This window comes from Trichomycterus rosablanca, chromosome 10, assembly GCF_030014385.1.
Source record: "Trichomycterus rosablanca isolate fTriRos1 chromosome 10, fTriRos1.hap1, whole genome shotgun sequence".
Classification (NCBI taxonomy): Eukaryota; Metazoa; Chordata; class Actinopteri; order Siluriformes; family Trichomycteridae; genus Trichomycterus; species Trichomycterus rosablanca.
The window spans coordinates 35,345,415-35,361,819 of NC_085997.1; the positions used below are offsets into that span (position 1 = coordinate 35,345,415).

The following is a 16,405-nucleotide window of genomic DNA, read 5'->3' on the forward strand; positions in this document are numbered from 1 at the left end:
GCCCTAAACCCTCAATTGCTTAAAAATGTGTTCAGTCATAATTCTAAGTTGCTTTGGATAAAAGCGTCTGCTAAACACCCAAAAGTAAAACTCATGTATCAAATATGATACGCTTGGCGTTATAGGGCTAATTTCTCTCTTTGTTACCGTACAGAGTAACAGTTCGGAGCAACGGGTCTCTCTGGACGTGGATCTGTGGGATAAATTCAGTGAACTCTCCACCAAGTGCATCATCAAGACGGTGGAGTTCGCCAAGCAGCTGCCGGGCTTCACCACGCTGTCCATCGCCGACCAGATCACGCTGCTCAAAGCCGCCTGCCTCGACATCCTGGTGAGTGACGTCCTAAACCGTCAGGACTCTGAGAGTAGCGTGACGGCTGCGTTCCTTGTGACTGAGGTATTTTTGTTTCTCGTTTCTGTGGTAGATTTTACGGATCTGTACGCGCTACACTCCTGAACAGGACACCATGACGTTTTCGGACGGTTTGACGCTGAACCGCACGCAGATGCACAACGCCGGGTTCGGTCCGCTCACCGACCTCGTGTTCGCCTTCGCTAACCAGCTACTGCCGCTGGAGATGGACGACGCAGAGACGGGCTTACTCAGCGCCATCTGCCTGCTGTGTGGGGGTGAGAATACAGACATTGTTTGCTAGCATTGCAACCAGGAGCTTAGTATTCATGTAGGGTGACCATACGTTCTCCGGACGGGTTTTCGAAATTACCAAAAATAGTAGTCTGTGTGCGCTATTCTTTGTGGGGTTTTGCCACGATTTGACCTTTTTGTTTAGGTCCCACCCTCTTGCGCTTCTTTAAAAAAAAAATGCCCAAGTGCAAATGCAAATTCACAGACAAATTGCAGAAATAAATCAGTGTTTTTGTCTTGGTCAGGATCCTTGGAAAGCACTAAGATAGAGGTAATTGTAATGTCGTGATAGAGCCAAATTTTTGCTCTACTGATTAACTATTTTGTTTGTTATTATTGTTGTCCTTGGTTTGAATTGAAAGTAATAAGATTATCCGACAATAAAGGTATTTGTTAGTTGTCTTGTTATAAGGTAGTTATCCAAGTGTCCTCTTGTATATATGGTCACCATAATTCACTCTAAAATCTAATCAAGCCATGTCTATATTTACAGGCCGTATATAAAGTTAAAAACACCTGAAACCAATAAATAAAGTGGGTGTCCACATACTTTTGGCCGTTTACTGTATATTTGTCCTGTGAGCCTTAGCTTGATTTCTGGCTCCACCTAGCGACAGCGATGTGTATTACATGCTATTTGATAAAAGTGGTAAGGGCGGAACGGAACGGTGGCTCGTTGGGTAGCTCTGTCGCCTCACAGCAAGAAGGTCCTGGGTTCAATTCCCAGGTGGAGAGGTCAGGGTCCACCTTTCAGGTACCCCTTTTCCACCGACGCGGCACGGAGCCCGTTCCGGTTCCCAAACTCCCAAACAGACTTTGAACCGGTTCCGCGTGTTTCCACCGGAAAAAAGAGGTTCCAGACAGAGAACTTGGTTTTTCAGCCCGAACCGTGACGTCACCTGTGGGCGTGTCATGTTGTACAGCATAGCGACAGCAACAATGGCGTCAGCTGGGGTCTTGTATGGAGCTTAATGCTGCATTTTTATCTTTTAAACTTCACCTGATCACATTTTGAGCCAGTTTGCCGCTGATATTTTCAAAGCGCCTTTAAAAAGATGAACTGTGTGATATAACGTGATAAACGTGACCCGGACAGAACGAACACCGCTTAACGTGAAAAATAAAGCGTGAAGCTTTTTCAACTCCCCGAGCTGCATAAACACACGTGAAGTAAATCCAGTTAAACACAGATACATGTGGTATTTTAGAGTGGATTTGATGGTTATTTCACACAGATGTTTGTTCGTGTTGTGGAACTTCAATGATCTTTAAGCACAAAACGCTTCTCACGTTAATGAACTAAATAAAACAACAACTGAGACAAACACGTCACGTCTTCTTACCACCGACTGTTAGATCCATGCTTTTTACATAAAAACAAACATCTGTAACAGCAGCACAGATGCTCGCACATAATCTACACGCTCCGCCATGATATTACTGCTCTTAACTTTCGTTAAGTAACGCCCACCGTTGATGACGCTGCTTGGTTCTCAAAAACTGGTGGAAACGCGCGTCGGTTCTCTACAGAACACCAAGGTTCAGAGAAACCTGAACAGAACCGGTTCAAGAACCAGAGTTCTTTTGGTGGGAAAGGGGTATGTGTGGGTTTTCTTGCAGGAGCTCCGGTTTCCTCCCACAGTACAAAGACGTGTAGGTGAGGTGAACTGGAGATACAAAATTGTCCATGACTGTTTGATATTAAACTTGAACTGATGAATCAGTAATTCATCACGTTGAAAACACCTGAACCAGGATTTTGTTCCTGTGAGCTTTAGCTTGATTTCTGGCTCCACCTAGCGGCAGCGATGTGTATTACATGATGAAAATCGCATTCTAGATGAGAAAGGGTTCAAAGGCATAGTGGGTAGCACTGTCGCCTCACAGCAAGAAGGTCCTGGGTTCAATTCCCAGGTGGAGAGGTCCGGGTCCTTTCTGTGTGGAGTTTGCATGTTCTCCCCGTGTCTACGTGGGTTTCCTCCGGGAGCTCCGGTTTCCTCCCACAGTACAATGACATGTACTGTGTTTGATATTAAAATCTTGAACTGATGAATCTTGTGTAATGAGTAACTAGCGTTCCTGTCATGAATGTAACCAAAGTGTAAAACATGATGTTAAAATCCTCATTAATAAATAAATAAATTGCAGGAGCTTAGTATTCACACCAAAATCAAATCAAGCCATGTCTACATTTACATTTTCAGCATTTATCAGACGCTTTTATCCAAAGCAACTTACAGTACTGTGACAGTATATTATCTGAGCAATTGAGGGTTAAGGGCCTTGCTCAAGGGCCCAACAGTGGCAATCTGGCAGTGGTGGGACTTGAACCAGCGATCTCTGGATTACTAGTCCAGTACCTTAACCGCTAGGCTACAACTGTCTACATTAGGCCGTACACACAGTACATAAACACCTGAACTCAATGGATAAAGTGGGTGTCCACATACTTTTTGCCTGGTGTAGTGCAAATTTGTCACGATTTAAAATCAGCTGTACTTATGAGCCGTCTAGCGGCAGCGATGTGAATTCCATGCTAGAAAAAAAGGATTTACAGTGTTTAATGAACATGGTGTGGGTGTGTAGATCGTCAGGACCTGGAGGAAGCAGATAAGGTGGACGTTCTTCAGGAGCCGCTGCTGGAGGCGCTGAAGCTCTACGTGAGGAGGAGGAGGCCACACAAACCTCACATGTTCCCCAAAATGCTGATGAAGATCACAGACCTGAGAAGCATCAGCGCCAAAGGTATTTGTCTCTCTCTTACACACACACACACACACACACATAGTTCAGAACTACAGTTCAGTGTTAGTGGTTGGTGGTTCAGTGGGGCAGCAGGTTGTGTGGGTGCTGCACAGCAGTATGGGACATGAGGACCTGGATTTGAATCTCATTGCATATTTATCCAAGTTTCTGAGTTCGAGTCTTAGAGGTGCTACTGACCTGGACAGGCGCTTAACAGACACAATTAGACGTTTGTGTTGACGGGGAGGCGAGGTGGGGTAAAGTTTCTCCTCATTGCTGCTGCAACAGCGACTCCTGCTGTCTGGTAGAGGTACTGGCACTGATAGCGGAGGAACACACTGGGTCTGTCTGAAAACCTGGTGATCTCTCTACATAGACGCATTTTACATCATCCTACACTCTCGAGAAGAGGGCGCGTCTAAATTCTTAGATCCCTTAAAATGCTCCTACTGAGGCGCCTTAATTCTGAGTGAGAATCTGACCGAATAACGAGGGAGCGTCCGACACTTCCTCAGCGCTGAAGGCAATCCCAGAATTCAGTGCGGCACGACTTTTCTCACAAAAAACTACAAACGTGGCGGACGAATATAATGCGGAGCAACCAACGGAGTTCTTTTCACGTGTAAATAAATTCTCATTGATGTTTAATCTGTATAAAGGTGCACGAGTGTCGTTTATTTGTAAATTCAGGCTCGTCAGGGACGGTTTAACCGTTTTCAGTACACGGAGGGAGACGTTAGCCGATGTGCTAGCGGGTTGTGTCGCCTCAGCTTGTCTGGTCTGAATGTCCTGAGGCTAATTGTGTTAGCGTAGTGAGCTAAAACTGTGGTGGCGTAATTTCTGTATAAATAGTGCGTCTTAATAATCTGCCTCATGAGTTTGATGTGTTATTAGAATCCTCTCTACTGAGGCAGCTGATCAGGTAGGCAGTAGGCAGCAAGGCAGCCCCCATAGAGTATAGTGTGACCCTCCATACGCTGTGCAGATCTGTAAGAATCCACTTTCTGATGATTCCTTTACCACCTTTACACTCTGCCTCTGAATAGCACCCTGCTAGACTCACTAGGGGGGAAATGTAATGACACCTTTACCCAAAAGCAGCAGTTTTGGGGATCTTGTTGGAGGTTATGACTAAATGTTTCCTTCTGTCTGTCACAGGTGCAGAGAGAGTGATCACCCTGAAGATGGAGATTCCTGGCTCCATGCCTCCTCTCATCCAGGAAATGCTGGAGAACTCGGAGGGCTTGGAGAGCTCGGGAGACGGCAGCGGGGCGCACTCGAACCCCGCCCCTTCAGGCAGCTGTAGCCCGTCACCTTCACCCAGTTCTACCCACAGCAGCCCCTCCACACAGTCACCCTGACACTCACACTGATCCTTCATCCACCTCGGCTTTACTCCACCCACACCGGGCGGGGCTCGGTCCTCCACCTGTCTCGGTCCTCCAGTCGCCTGAGGAAAAGACTGATCAGACACACGGAGGAGAGTAGCAGAACAAAACGAGCATGAACTCTTTCCGGTCTCTCTTAATTCCAGCAGAATCTCAGGCCTGGACTTGTGAGCGATTCACTCGGCCGATGTTCCAACGGGACGATTTTTTTAACGGAAAAAAAATATATATTAAATATATAGAAGAAAAAACCTGGAATGATTGTGATGAGGTGAAAACATGGACACGGAGTGTAGCTGTATTTCCTCACTGATTTTTTTTCTTCTCCTTTCATTTTGGTTAGAAAAGAAGAATTGAAGAGACTTGTGTTGCTTTATTTCAGACTGATTGTGATGATGATGATGATGATGATGATGCAGTTTTTCAAAGAAACAAGAATTTAAAAAAAATGACACCCATGTAAATTGTGCACAAATGAAATGACATAAAACTGTGGTCAAGAATGAAAAAAACTGCCTCAGTTGTTTTTGTTCCTCTTATTACACTGTGTAGACTGTGTTGCCAAAAGTATCTGGACACCCCTCCGAATTATTGAGTTTAGGTGCTTAAGCCATACCTATTTCTTTTTCTTTTTTTTTCTTTATTTATATATATATATATATATATACAACCCCAATTCCAATGAAGTTGGGACGTTGTGTAAAACATAAATAAAAACAGAATACGATGATTTGCAAATCCTTTTCAACCCATATTCAATAGAATACACTACAAAGACAAGATATTTAATGTTCAAACGGATAAACTTTATTGTTTTTTTGCAAATATTCACTCATTTTGAATTTGATGCCTGCAACATGTTCCAAAGAAGTTGGGACGGGGGCATGTTTACCACTGTGTTACATCACCTTTCCTTTTAACAACACTCAATAAGCGTTTGGGAACTGAGGACACTAATTGTTGAAGCTTTGTAGGTGGAATTCTTTCCCATTCTTGCTTGATGTACAACTTCAGTTGCTCAACAGTCCGGGCTCTCCGTTGTCGTATTTTGCGCTTCATAATGCGCCACACATTTTCAATGGGAGACAGGTCTGGACTGCAGGCAGGCCAGTCTAGTACCCGCTCTCTTTTACTACAGCCACGCTGTTGTAACACGTGCAGAAGGTGGCTTGGCATTGTCTTGCTGAACTAAGCAGGAACGTCCCTGAAAAAGACGTTGCTTGGATGGCAGCATATGTTGCTCCAAAACCTGTATGTACCGTTCAGCATTAATGGTGCCTTCACAGATGTGCAAGTTGCCCATGGCATGCCCACTAACACCCCCCCATACCATCAGAGATGCTGGCTTTTAAACTTAGCGCTGATAACAATCCCGACAGTCCTTTTACTCTTTGGCCCGAAGGACACGACGTCCATGATTTCCAAAAACAATTTGAAATGTGCACTCGTCAGACCACAGGACACTTTTCCACTTTGCGTCGGTCCATCTCAGATGAGCTCGGGCCCAGAGAAGCCGGCGGTGTTTCTGGGTGTTGTTGATATATGGCTTTCGCTTTGCATGGTAGAGTTTTAACTTGCACTTGTAGATGGAGCGACGAACTGTGTTCACTGACGATGGTTTTCTGAAGTGTTCCTGAGCCCATGTGGTAATATCCGTTACAGAATGATGTCGTTTTTTAATGCGGTGCCGCCTGAGGGATTGAAGGTCATGGGCATTCAATTTTGGTTTTCGGCCTTGCCGCTTACTTGCACAGATTTCTCCAGATTCTCTGAATCTTTTGATGATATTATGGGCTGTAGATGATGAAATCCCTAAATTCCTTGCAATTGCACGTTAAGAAACGTTGTTCTTAAACTATTGGACTATTTGCTCACGTAGTTGTTCACAAAGTGGTGAACCTTGCTTGTGAACGACTGAGCCTTTCGGGGATGCTCCCTTTATACCCAATCATGACACTCACCTGTTTCCAATTAACCTGTTCACCTGTGGAATGTTCCAAACTGGTGTTTTTTGAGCGTTCCTCAACTTTCCCAGTCTTTTGTTGCCCCTGTCCCAACTTCTTTGGAACGTGTTGCAGGCATCAAATTCAAAATAAGTGAATATTTGCAAAACACAATAAAGTTGATCTGTTTGAACATTAAATATCTTGTCTTTGTAGTGTATTCAATTGAATATGGGTTGAAAAGGATTTGCAAATTATCGTATTCTGTTTTTATTTATGTTTTACACAACGTCCCAACTTAATTGGAATTGGGGTTGTAGATATTCTTTATGCATTTTCTCCCTTTTTCTTCTTTTTTTAGCGCGTCCAATTAAGCGATTGCGTCATGCTTCCTCTCCACCAATGCCGATCCCCGCTCTGATTGAGGAGAACGAAGACGTGTGCAGCAGCCGTATGCATCTTATCACCTACACTTTGACGAGTGCAGTGCAGCTCAGCGTTGTGTACGGAGAGACACACCCTGATCAGCGCACTCTTTTCTCATCTCTGTGCAGGCGCCACCAATCAGCCAGCAGAGGTCGTAACTGCACCAGTAATGAGAGAGAGACCCTATCCGGCTTAGTCCCGCCCATATCTGAACAACTGGCCAATTGTTGTTCATGTGGCGGCTCAGCCCAGACGGCAGGCAGAGCTGAGATTCGATACGATGTATTCGAGATCCCAGCTCTAATTCCAGCGTGTGTTTTTACCGCTGCCCCACCTGAGCGGCTCGGCCATACTCATTTCTAATGTGTATAAAACAGGGGTCAACAACACCTAGTCACCCGCAAGGGCCACGTGAGTCGATGTTTTAAAAAATTGCACTAGTTACCATGAAGCTTACAAACTGTGTTTGTGTTGCTGTTCTTTTTGAATCAATAACACTCACATTGATGTAGATTTTAAAACGACAATAGTAAATATAAATTCTTTAATGCATTTTCACCCCATTTTCCTCCAGATTTAGCACGCTCAATTTGTCTTCCCCTGCTGTGAGATACCAGATTGCATCCGAGGAGAGCACGTCGCTGTACACGCCTCTTCCAACACGTGTACAGCCCTCCTCTTCTTGCCCCTGCATTCTGCACAGGCGTCTCTTTCGCCAATCAGGGTCCTTACACAGCGTATGGAGACCCACCCACCCACACATAGTCCGGCCCTCACCCTGCAGATACGGTGGCCAGTTAGTATCTAGTACTTTCATCTCACTCGTTGCTGAGACAAACAAGCGTGCGCAACGATGGGGAGTGAGAAGCGGTTTTTACCCACAAAAAAGAAAAGAAAAACATGGCAGTAAAGTGAAAGAAAACTGTCACAAAGCAACCGAAGCTTTATTTACAACTGCGTTTTTTTTAAATAAAGAATAAGAAAGCTTGTTTGGATGGGGAGGTCTTAAAAGAAGCAATATACACCGATCAGCCATAACATTAAAACCACCTCCTTGTTTCTACACTCCCTGTTCATTTTATCAGCTCCACTTACCATATAGAAGCACTTTGTAGTTCTACAATTACTGACTGTAGTCCATCTGTTTCTCTACATACTTTTTTAACCTACTTTTACTCTGTTTTTCAATGGTCAGGACCACCACAGAGTAGGTATTATTTAGGTGGTGGATCATTCTCAGCACTGCAGTGATACTGACATGGTGGTGGTGTGTTAGTGTGTGTTGTGCTGATGGAGTTTTTAAACACCTCACTGTCACTGCTGGACTGAGAATAGTCCACCAACCAAAAAAATAGGTAGGAGTGTCTAATAGCGAGGACAGTCAGTGGACACGGTATTTAAAAACTCCAGCAGCGCTGCTGTGTCTGATCCACTCATACCTGCACAACACTTACTAACACACCACCACCATGTCAGTGTCACTGCAGTGCTGAGAATGATACACCACCTAAATAATACCTGCTCTGTGGTGGTCCTGTGGGGGTCCTGACCATTGTAGAACAGGGTGAAAGCAGGTTAAAAAAGTATGCAGAGAAACAGATGGACTACAGTCAGTAATTGTAGAACTACAAAGTGCTTCTATATGGCAAGTGGAGCTGATAGAATGGACAGTGAGTGTAGAAACAAGGAGGTGGTTTTAATGTTATGGCTGATTGTTTTCAAAGACGAGAAGAATGGTCCCGATGTTATCTCCACTTTCTTCGAGGTCCAAATGGGGGCAAGTATGATGGTTAGAAGAGAGTCGGCTATGTCCAGGAACATGACAGAGCAGCTGGACCCGGATCTGGTTAGATGCAGGTGGTTTAGCGTCCCGTGCGACGAGTCCATGGACAGCAGCAGTACATCGCAGCTTTGTTTTAAATCTTACGTAACTGATCATTTGAACAAACGGGAAATGATTTGAGGACGTGACAATTAATGATTTCTAAAAAAAAATTAACACAAGTAATAGTTTGTTAAAAAGCATTATTATTATTAATATTTTAATTATTATTTATTATTATCAAAATAATAATATCATTAAAGATTAACTGTGCAACTTAACGTTATTCAGGAAGTTTGTATCAAACAAGTAGCCCTTCCTATTGCTCAGGACCCTTGAAGTAGCTCTTAGTTTCAAAAAGGTTGGTGACCCCTGGTATAAAATCTATTATAAGCTTTTACCCTGGGGGTGATGGTTTAGGGAAAGTCCTGACCTAAGCCTTGACCTCAGCCCTATTGTATAAACACCTTTGAGACGAATTGGAACATTGATTGTGAGCTGGGCCTTCTCGTTTAACATCAGTGCCTGATCTCACAAATGATGTTTTGTTGGGAAAAGGTGTGGAGGCTGTTGTTTTTTATGTTTTTTTGGGACAATATGACAATGACCTGAAGCATACAGCCAAAATAACACTGGAGTGCTTTACAGCTAAGCCTTCATGCTCATGTCTACAACATAAACATGGCCATAAAGTATGCACACAACACCACAATCAGTGGGCTAGTTACTAACGAGGAGACGGGGTTTAGCATCTGGTCCTGAGGTGCTCAGAAAACAACTTGTCTCTCAATATAGACAAAACAAAAGAACATCGTGGCCCACAAAAGAGGGGACAGAATACTCAACCCAGTCTACGTTACAGGAAAGAATGTAGATAAAAGAATCCCAGTCTTGGACAATTAACGCTACAGCCTTGGTAAAAAAGGGCACAACAACGTTTACACCTCTGGAAGGACCTCAATAAAGACATGCTCACCACCTTCTACCATTGCAGTATTGAGAGCAAAATTCCGTATTTCATCTCAACACTGTCACGGTACATCAGCGACACAGCTATAAAAGAAACAAGCTACAACGTGTCGGCAGCGGTGCTCAAAAAAACATCTGCCGACTCTCTGTGAGATTTACAACACCCACCGTCATCACAGAGCAACCACCGTATATACAGATACCACCCACACAGAGATGGGGACTTGAGTCTGCGACTCAAGTCCGAGTCGCACGTAAGTCGCACACACAGCGACTTCAGACTCGACTCTGACTCATTTTAAATGACTTGGACTCGACTCGTGACTCGCAAAAAATGACTTGTGGACAGCAAAAGTCAGCAACATTAGTTACGTGTGACAATTATATATATACTGTATATGATCCGACATCATTCTGATCGTGTCATTTTCTGCTCTCTAATAACGTTCCGGCCGTCTTAACCTGCAACACACGCAATGGGTAAATGTTCCAGCCAGCTTCCGGCGTAGTGATGAAGCTTCGCTCCCTACTTAAAATGGTGAAATACCCTACGTAGTGCACTTCACAGTAACAGATAATGTGAATGGAACGCTCCGACAGAATTGGCGCTGTTATTTGCATTTATTCAGTTTGCAGCGTCACACAGATGATGTGTTAATGAAACGCTTGATTGGCTTTCTAACGAGTTCGTGTTTTACTTCACGACCGGGAAAAGTTTGGAGGTTTTTAAGTATAAGCCCATTTACAAAATAATGGATTATATTCCTAATGGGACACACGGTTATAAATTTAATAGCATCTGGAAGAACATAAGCTAAGGTAAGCAGTATTATGGATTTTCTGTTGTGTTTGGTATTTTGCCAATGAAAACAAAACGTATCAGTTTAAGCTTTTAACTGGTACCGAGGAAAGTAAAGGCATGAAGTAAAACGGCTAAATACACTCACTAATCTGTTGTTGTTTTAATCTGAATTTACAGATTATTTGTTTATTTCTACGCTACATTTCTAATATATGTTTTGTGTATATTATATTGACTCGTGACTTGACTCGGACTCTAGCCTAAACACTCGTGACTCATCTCGGACTCTAGCCTAAACACTCGTGACTCGACTCTGACTCTAGCCTAAAGTCTCGTGACTCGACTCGGACTCTAGCCTAAACACTCGTGACTCGGCTCGGACTCTAGCCTAAACACTCGTGACTCGACTCGGACTCTAGCCTAAACACTCGTGACTCGGCTCGGACTCTAGCCTAAACACTCATGACTTGACTCGGACTCTAGCCTAAACACTCGTGACTCGGCTCGGACTCTAGCCTAAAGACTCGTGACTCATCTCGGACTCTAACCTAAACACTCATGACTTGACTCGGACTCTAGCCTAAACACTCGTGACTCGGCTCGGACTCTAGCCTAAAGACTCGTGACTCATCTCGGACTCTAACCTAAACACTCATGACTTGACTCGGACTCTAGCCTAAACACTCGTGACTCGACTCGGACTCTAGCCTAAACACTCGTGACTCATCTCGGACTCTAACCTAAACACTCATGACTTGACTCGGACTCTAGCCTAAACACTCGTGACTCGGCTCGGACTCTAGCCTAAAGACTCGTGACTCGACTCGGACTCGTATTTTGTGACTTGTGAACATCTCTGCACCCACCCCACCATCATCTCTCCAGAATGTTACCATCTGGAAAAACACTATAGAAACATCACTGTCCATATTTTTGTTCCCAATTCTTTTGAGTGTTACAGGCATCACAATCAAAATTTGTTTATATCTACAAAATGCAATAAAGTTGATCTGTGATATGTTGGAATTTTTTTCTTTTTACTTTTGTTTAATAAAGATTCAAGAGAATGAACAAATCACAGATTCTTCTTTTTATTGCATTGCATTTTAATGTCCCATCTTCTCTGAAAATTGGGTTTCTAAAGTGGTCATCTTAAAAAAGATTAAAGAATACAATATGGAAAAACAAAAGAATTAAAATTACTTAGCAAGAACAGAAACAGATGCCACTTTACAGAGTGATTACATAACACCAAAACTAACACAGCCCCAGACACCCACACAATGAACAAGTATCTTTATGATCTAGCCTCAACAAAACCAAGTTACGAGCTTCACAATGCTGGAATTCATGACAGAGCTGATGTTCAGAAACTCTGTACCTAAGGCCTGTGCACAAAGACACAACTTGAGGTAAAAAGCACAGAACATGGACTCCTGAGTAGTGGGGAAAAAGGTTTGCAATTTTAATGGCGTTTCCTACATCTGGATGGATTTATGTTTGAATTAAGCCAATGATGATTTTTTAAAAACACAGCAACTGGTAAAAGAGTCAGTAGATAGGATGGTAATGTGTCTGGCACCCATCGGAAACACTGGGTGCAATGTAAAAACAAAAACATACTCTGTCCTGAACAGGTTGCTTATCCATTACAATCGTTAGGTTTTGTCTTTCAGATGATGTCTGTTCCAACACTACTACAACACTACTTTCTATGTCAATTGTCAATATGTTTGGCACATTTGGCAAGTATCTAGAGGCAAAGGATAGAACCCAGGACCCTGGAGTAGCACAGCAACAGTACTACACAGTGGAGCGGGTGGCTAAGTGGGTGGCACTGTCGTCTCACAGCAAGGAGGTCCTGGGTTCGATCCCCAGGATGGGCGGTCCAGGTCCTTTCTGTGTGGAGTTTGCATGTTCTCCCCGTGTCTGCGTGGGGTCTTTACTCTGGGTGCTCCGTTTTTTTCCCACAGTCCAAAGACGTGCAACTGAGGTGAATTGGAGACACTAAATTGTCCATGATCGTGTTCAATATAACCTTGTGAGCTGATGAATCTTGTGTAATGAGTAACTACCGTTCCTGTCATTAATGTAACCAAAGTGTAAAACATGACGTTAAAATCCTAATAAACAAACAATCGTTAGGTTTTGTCTTTCAGATGATGTCTGTTCCAACACTACTACAACACTACTTTCTGTGTCAATTGTCAATATGTTTGGCACATTTGGCAAGTATCTAGGGGCATAGGATAGAACCCAGGACTCTGGAGTAGCACAGCAACACTAAACAGTGAAGCTTAAACATTTACATGCACTTGTAAGGGACTTACAAAGGTGAATAACTTCTGCAACTGTTTTTTCTTTAACTGAATGATTGGAACATATGCAACCATTCACAAGTTACTTTATTAGTTTAGTTTATTTGTCAACAAATAAAATAAAATGATAGCATTCCCACACAAAATGCAAATTGCAAAGCCTGTTGGACGGCTTGTGTAACCTGCGGCTACCTGTCCTGTCATGAATGGAACTAAAATTCATTTTTGAACAGCTGATTTGAACTAGCTTCAACTTCATGTCTGATCTTCAAATCAAATCAAGGTTTATTTGTCACATACAGAGTCATACACAGTACAACTAGCAGTGAAATGCTTTTGTGACTGCTCTGCCATAGTAGTAATTACAGAATAGACCAAAAATATATTTATACTAAAATAGAAATGTAAAATAGAAATGTAGAAAAATTAGAAAATTTTAAATTGAAAGAAAGAAACTTAAAATAGAATTTAAAAACTAGATGCAATTTAAAGTGAACCAAGTGTGAGAACTGAACATATACACAGACCAGGCATAACATTATGACCACTGACAGATTATCTCTTCATCACGGCACCTGTTAGTGGGGGGGTATATTAGGCAGCAACTGAACATTTTATCCTCAAAGTTGATGTTAGAAGCAGGAAGAATGGGCGAGTGTGAGGATTTGAGTGAGTTTGACGAGGGCCAAGTTGTGATGGCTAGACGACTGGGTCAGAGCATCTCCAAAACTGCAGCTCTTGTGGGGTGTGTTCCGGTCTGCAGTGGTCAGTATTTATCAAAAGTGGTCCAAGGAAGGAACAGTGGTGAACTGGGGGACCAACACAATATTACAAAGGTGGTCATAATGTTATGCCTAATCGGTGTAATGTGCAACATAATGCTATGAGAGTTGTGATTATTATATACAAATACAAATCTATATACAGTGTATCACAAAAGTGAGTACACCCCTCACATTTCTGCAGATATTTAAGTATATCTTTTCATGGGACAACACTGACAAAATGACACTTTGACACAATGAAAAGTAGTCTGTGTGCAGCTTATATAACAGTGTAAATTTATTCATCCCTTAAAATAACTCAATATACAGCCATTAATGTCTAAACCACCAGCAACAAAAGTGAGTACACCCCTTAGTGAAAGTTCCTGAAGTGTCAATATTTTGTGTGGCCACCATTATTTCCCAGAACTGCCTTAACTCTCCTGGGCATGGAGTTTACCAGAGCTTCACAGGTTGCCACTGGAATGCTTTTCCACTCCTCCATGACGACATCACGGAGCTGGCGGATATTCGAGACTTTGCGCTCCTCCACCTTCCGCTTGAGGATGCCCCAAAGATGTTCTATTGGGTTTAGGTCTGGAGACATGCTTGGCCAGTCCATCACCTTTACCCTCAGCCTCTTCAATAAAGCAGTGGTCGTCTTAGAGGTGTGTTTGGGGTCATTATCATGCTGGAACACTGCCCTGCGACCCAGTTTCCGGAGGGAGGGGATCATGCTCTGCTTCAGTATTTCACAGTACATATTGGAGTTCATGTGTCCCTCAATGAAATGTAACTCCCCAACACCTGCTGCACTCATGCAGCCCCAGACCATGGCATTCCCACCATTATGCTTGACTGTAGGCATGACACACTTATCTTTGTACTCCTCACCTGAATGCCGCCACACATGCTTGAGACCATCTGAACCAAACAAATTAATCTTGGTCTCATCAGACCATAGGACATGGTTCCAGTAATCCATGTCCTTTGTTGACATGTCTTCAGCAAACTGTTTGCGGGCTTTCTTGTGTAGAGACTTCAGAAGAGGCTTCCTTCTGGGGTGACAGCCATGCAGACCAATTTGATGTAGTGTGCGGCGTATGGTCTGAGCACTGACAGGCTGACCCCCCACCTTTTCAATCTCTGCAGCAATGCTGACAGCACTCCTGCACCTATCTTTCAAAGACAGCAGTTGGATGTGACGCTGAGCACGTGCACTCAGCTTCTTTGGACGACCAACGCGAGGTCTGTTCTGAGTGGACCCTGCTCTTTTAAAACGCTGGATGATCTTGGCCACTGTGCTGCAGCTCAGTTTCAGGGTGTTGGCAATCTTCTTGTAGCCTTGGCCATCTTCATGTAGCGCAACAATTCGTCTTTTAAGATCCTCAGAGAGTTCTTTGCCATGAGGTGCCATGTTGGAACTTTCAGTGACCAGTATGAGAGAGTGTGAGAGCTGTACTACTAAATTGAACACACCTGCTCCCTATGCACACCTGAGACCTAGTAACACTAACAAATCACATGACATTTTGGAGGGAAAATGACAAGCAGTGCTCAATTTGGACATTTAGGGGTGTAGTCTCTTAGGGGTGTACTCACTTTTGTTGCCGGTGGTTTAGACATTAATGGCTGTATAATGAGTTATTTTGAGGGAAGAATAAATTTACACTGTTATATAAGCTGCACACAGACTACTTTTCATTGTGTCAAAGTGTCATTTTGTCAGTGTTGTCCCATGAAAAGATATACTTAAATATCTGCAGAAATGTGAGGGGTGTACTCACTTTTGTGATACACTGTACATATACACACATATATAAAAACTGATTACACATACACACACATATATAAATATGTTGATGGTGTTTGGGTTATTAAGCATATTTCTGTTAGCATAATGTGAGTTTTTTTCTACAGTCATAGCAGAGACCATAAATAAATGTTCTTTTTCATATGTGCAGTTCGACTAGCCCCGTTTATATGATCACAGAGAAGTTATAGTCAGTCATAATAGGAAAAGGGAATCAGGAGGACCCAGCAGAATTTAAAATATTTTATAAGAAAATTCACAACAGACTTAAATTAATAAAAAATTATTAATAAAAATAAACTTTTAAAACTGTTTTTGGACCAAAACATTTCAGTCAGCCGTTGTTATGCTAATACCTGAAGCTACTCACTCGGCTTACTATTAAGTTTGTGACGAAACCTTTATAAGCTTTTAAACATTACGTCGTGAGTTGCTCTTTTCTGATTGGCCATCTATCGGTTCCTCAAAGGCAGTTTAAATCAGATCCCACTTTCTATTGGCTCCCCAGCTGAATAGTTTGAACCAATCGGCGGCCTTCGCGCGGAATTTTGAACGCTTTTCAAACCCAAAGTAGTTGTTCGCCAGGTGTCCTTCCGCGGTAAATGATAAACAAAATAGTTCTTTGGAGAAGTTTAAAATTATGCTATTTTAAATGCTTAATTTAAAAAAGATTAAAGCTTATATTCGTGATTTATGCTGCGCTGTTTAAAACTTACACACCAACACGATTTTAATTATTTTTTGTTTGTGGCGGAAGGACATCGCCGGC

At 42.8% G+C, this 16,405-nt stretch overlaps 1 protein-coding gene across 2 annotated transcripts in view; it reads left to right on the plus strand.

Moving 5' to 3' along the window:
• The window catches only part of raraa (retinoic acid receptor, alpha a), a 65,951-nt gene extending 60,666 nt beyond the window's left edge, over positions 1-5,285 (plus strand). For both annotated transcript variants that reach the window (XM_063003229.1, XM_063003230.1), the window contains exons 5-8: positions 155-331; positions 426-630; positions 3,233-3,391; positions 4,550-5,285. In XM_063003229.1, coding sequence (XP_062859299.1) covers positions 155-331; positions 426-630; positions 3,233-3,391; positions 4,550-4,752 — 744 coding nt within the window. In that variant the 3' untranslated portion in view covers positions 4,753-5,285. The remainder of the gene's footprint in view (positions 1-154; positions 332-425; positions 631-3,232; positions 3,392-4,549) is intronic.
• The last annotated feature ends 11,120 nt before the right edge of the window (positions 5,286-16,405 follow it).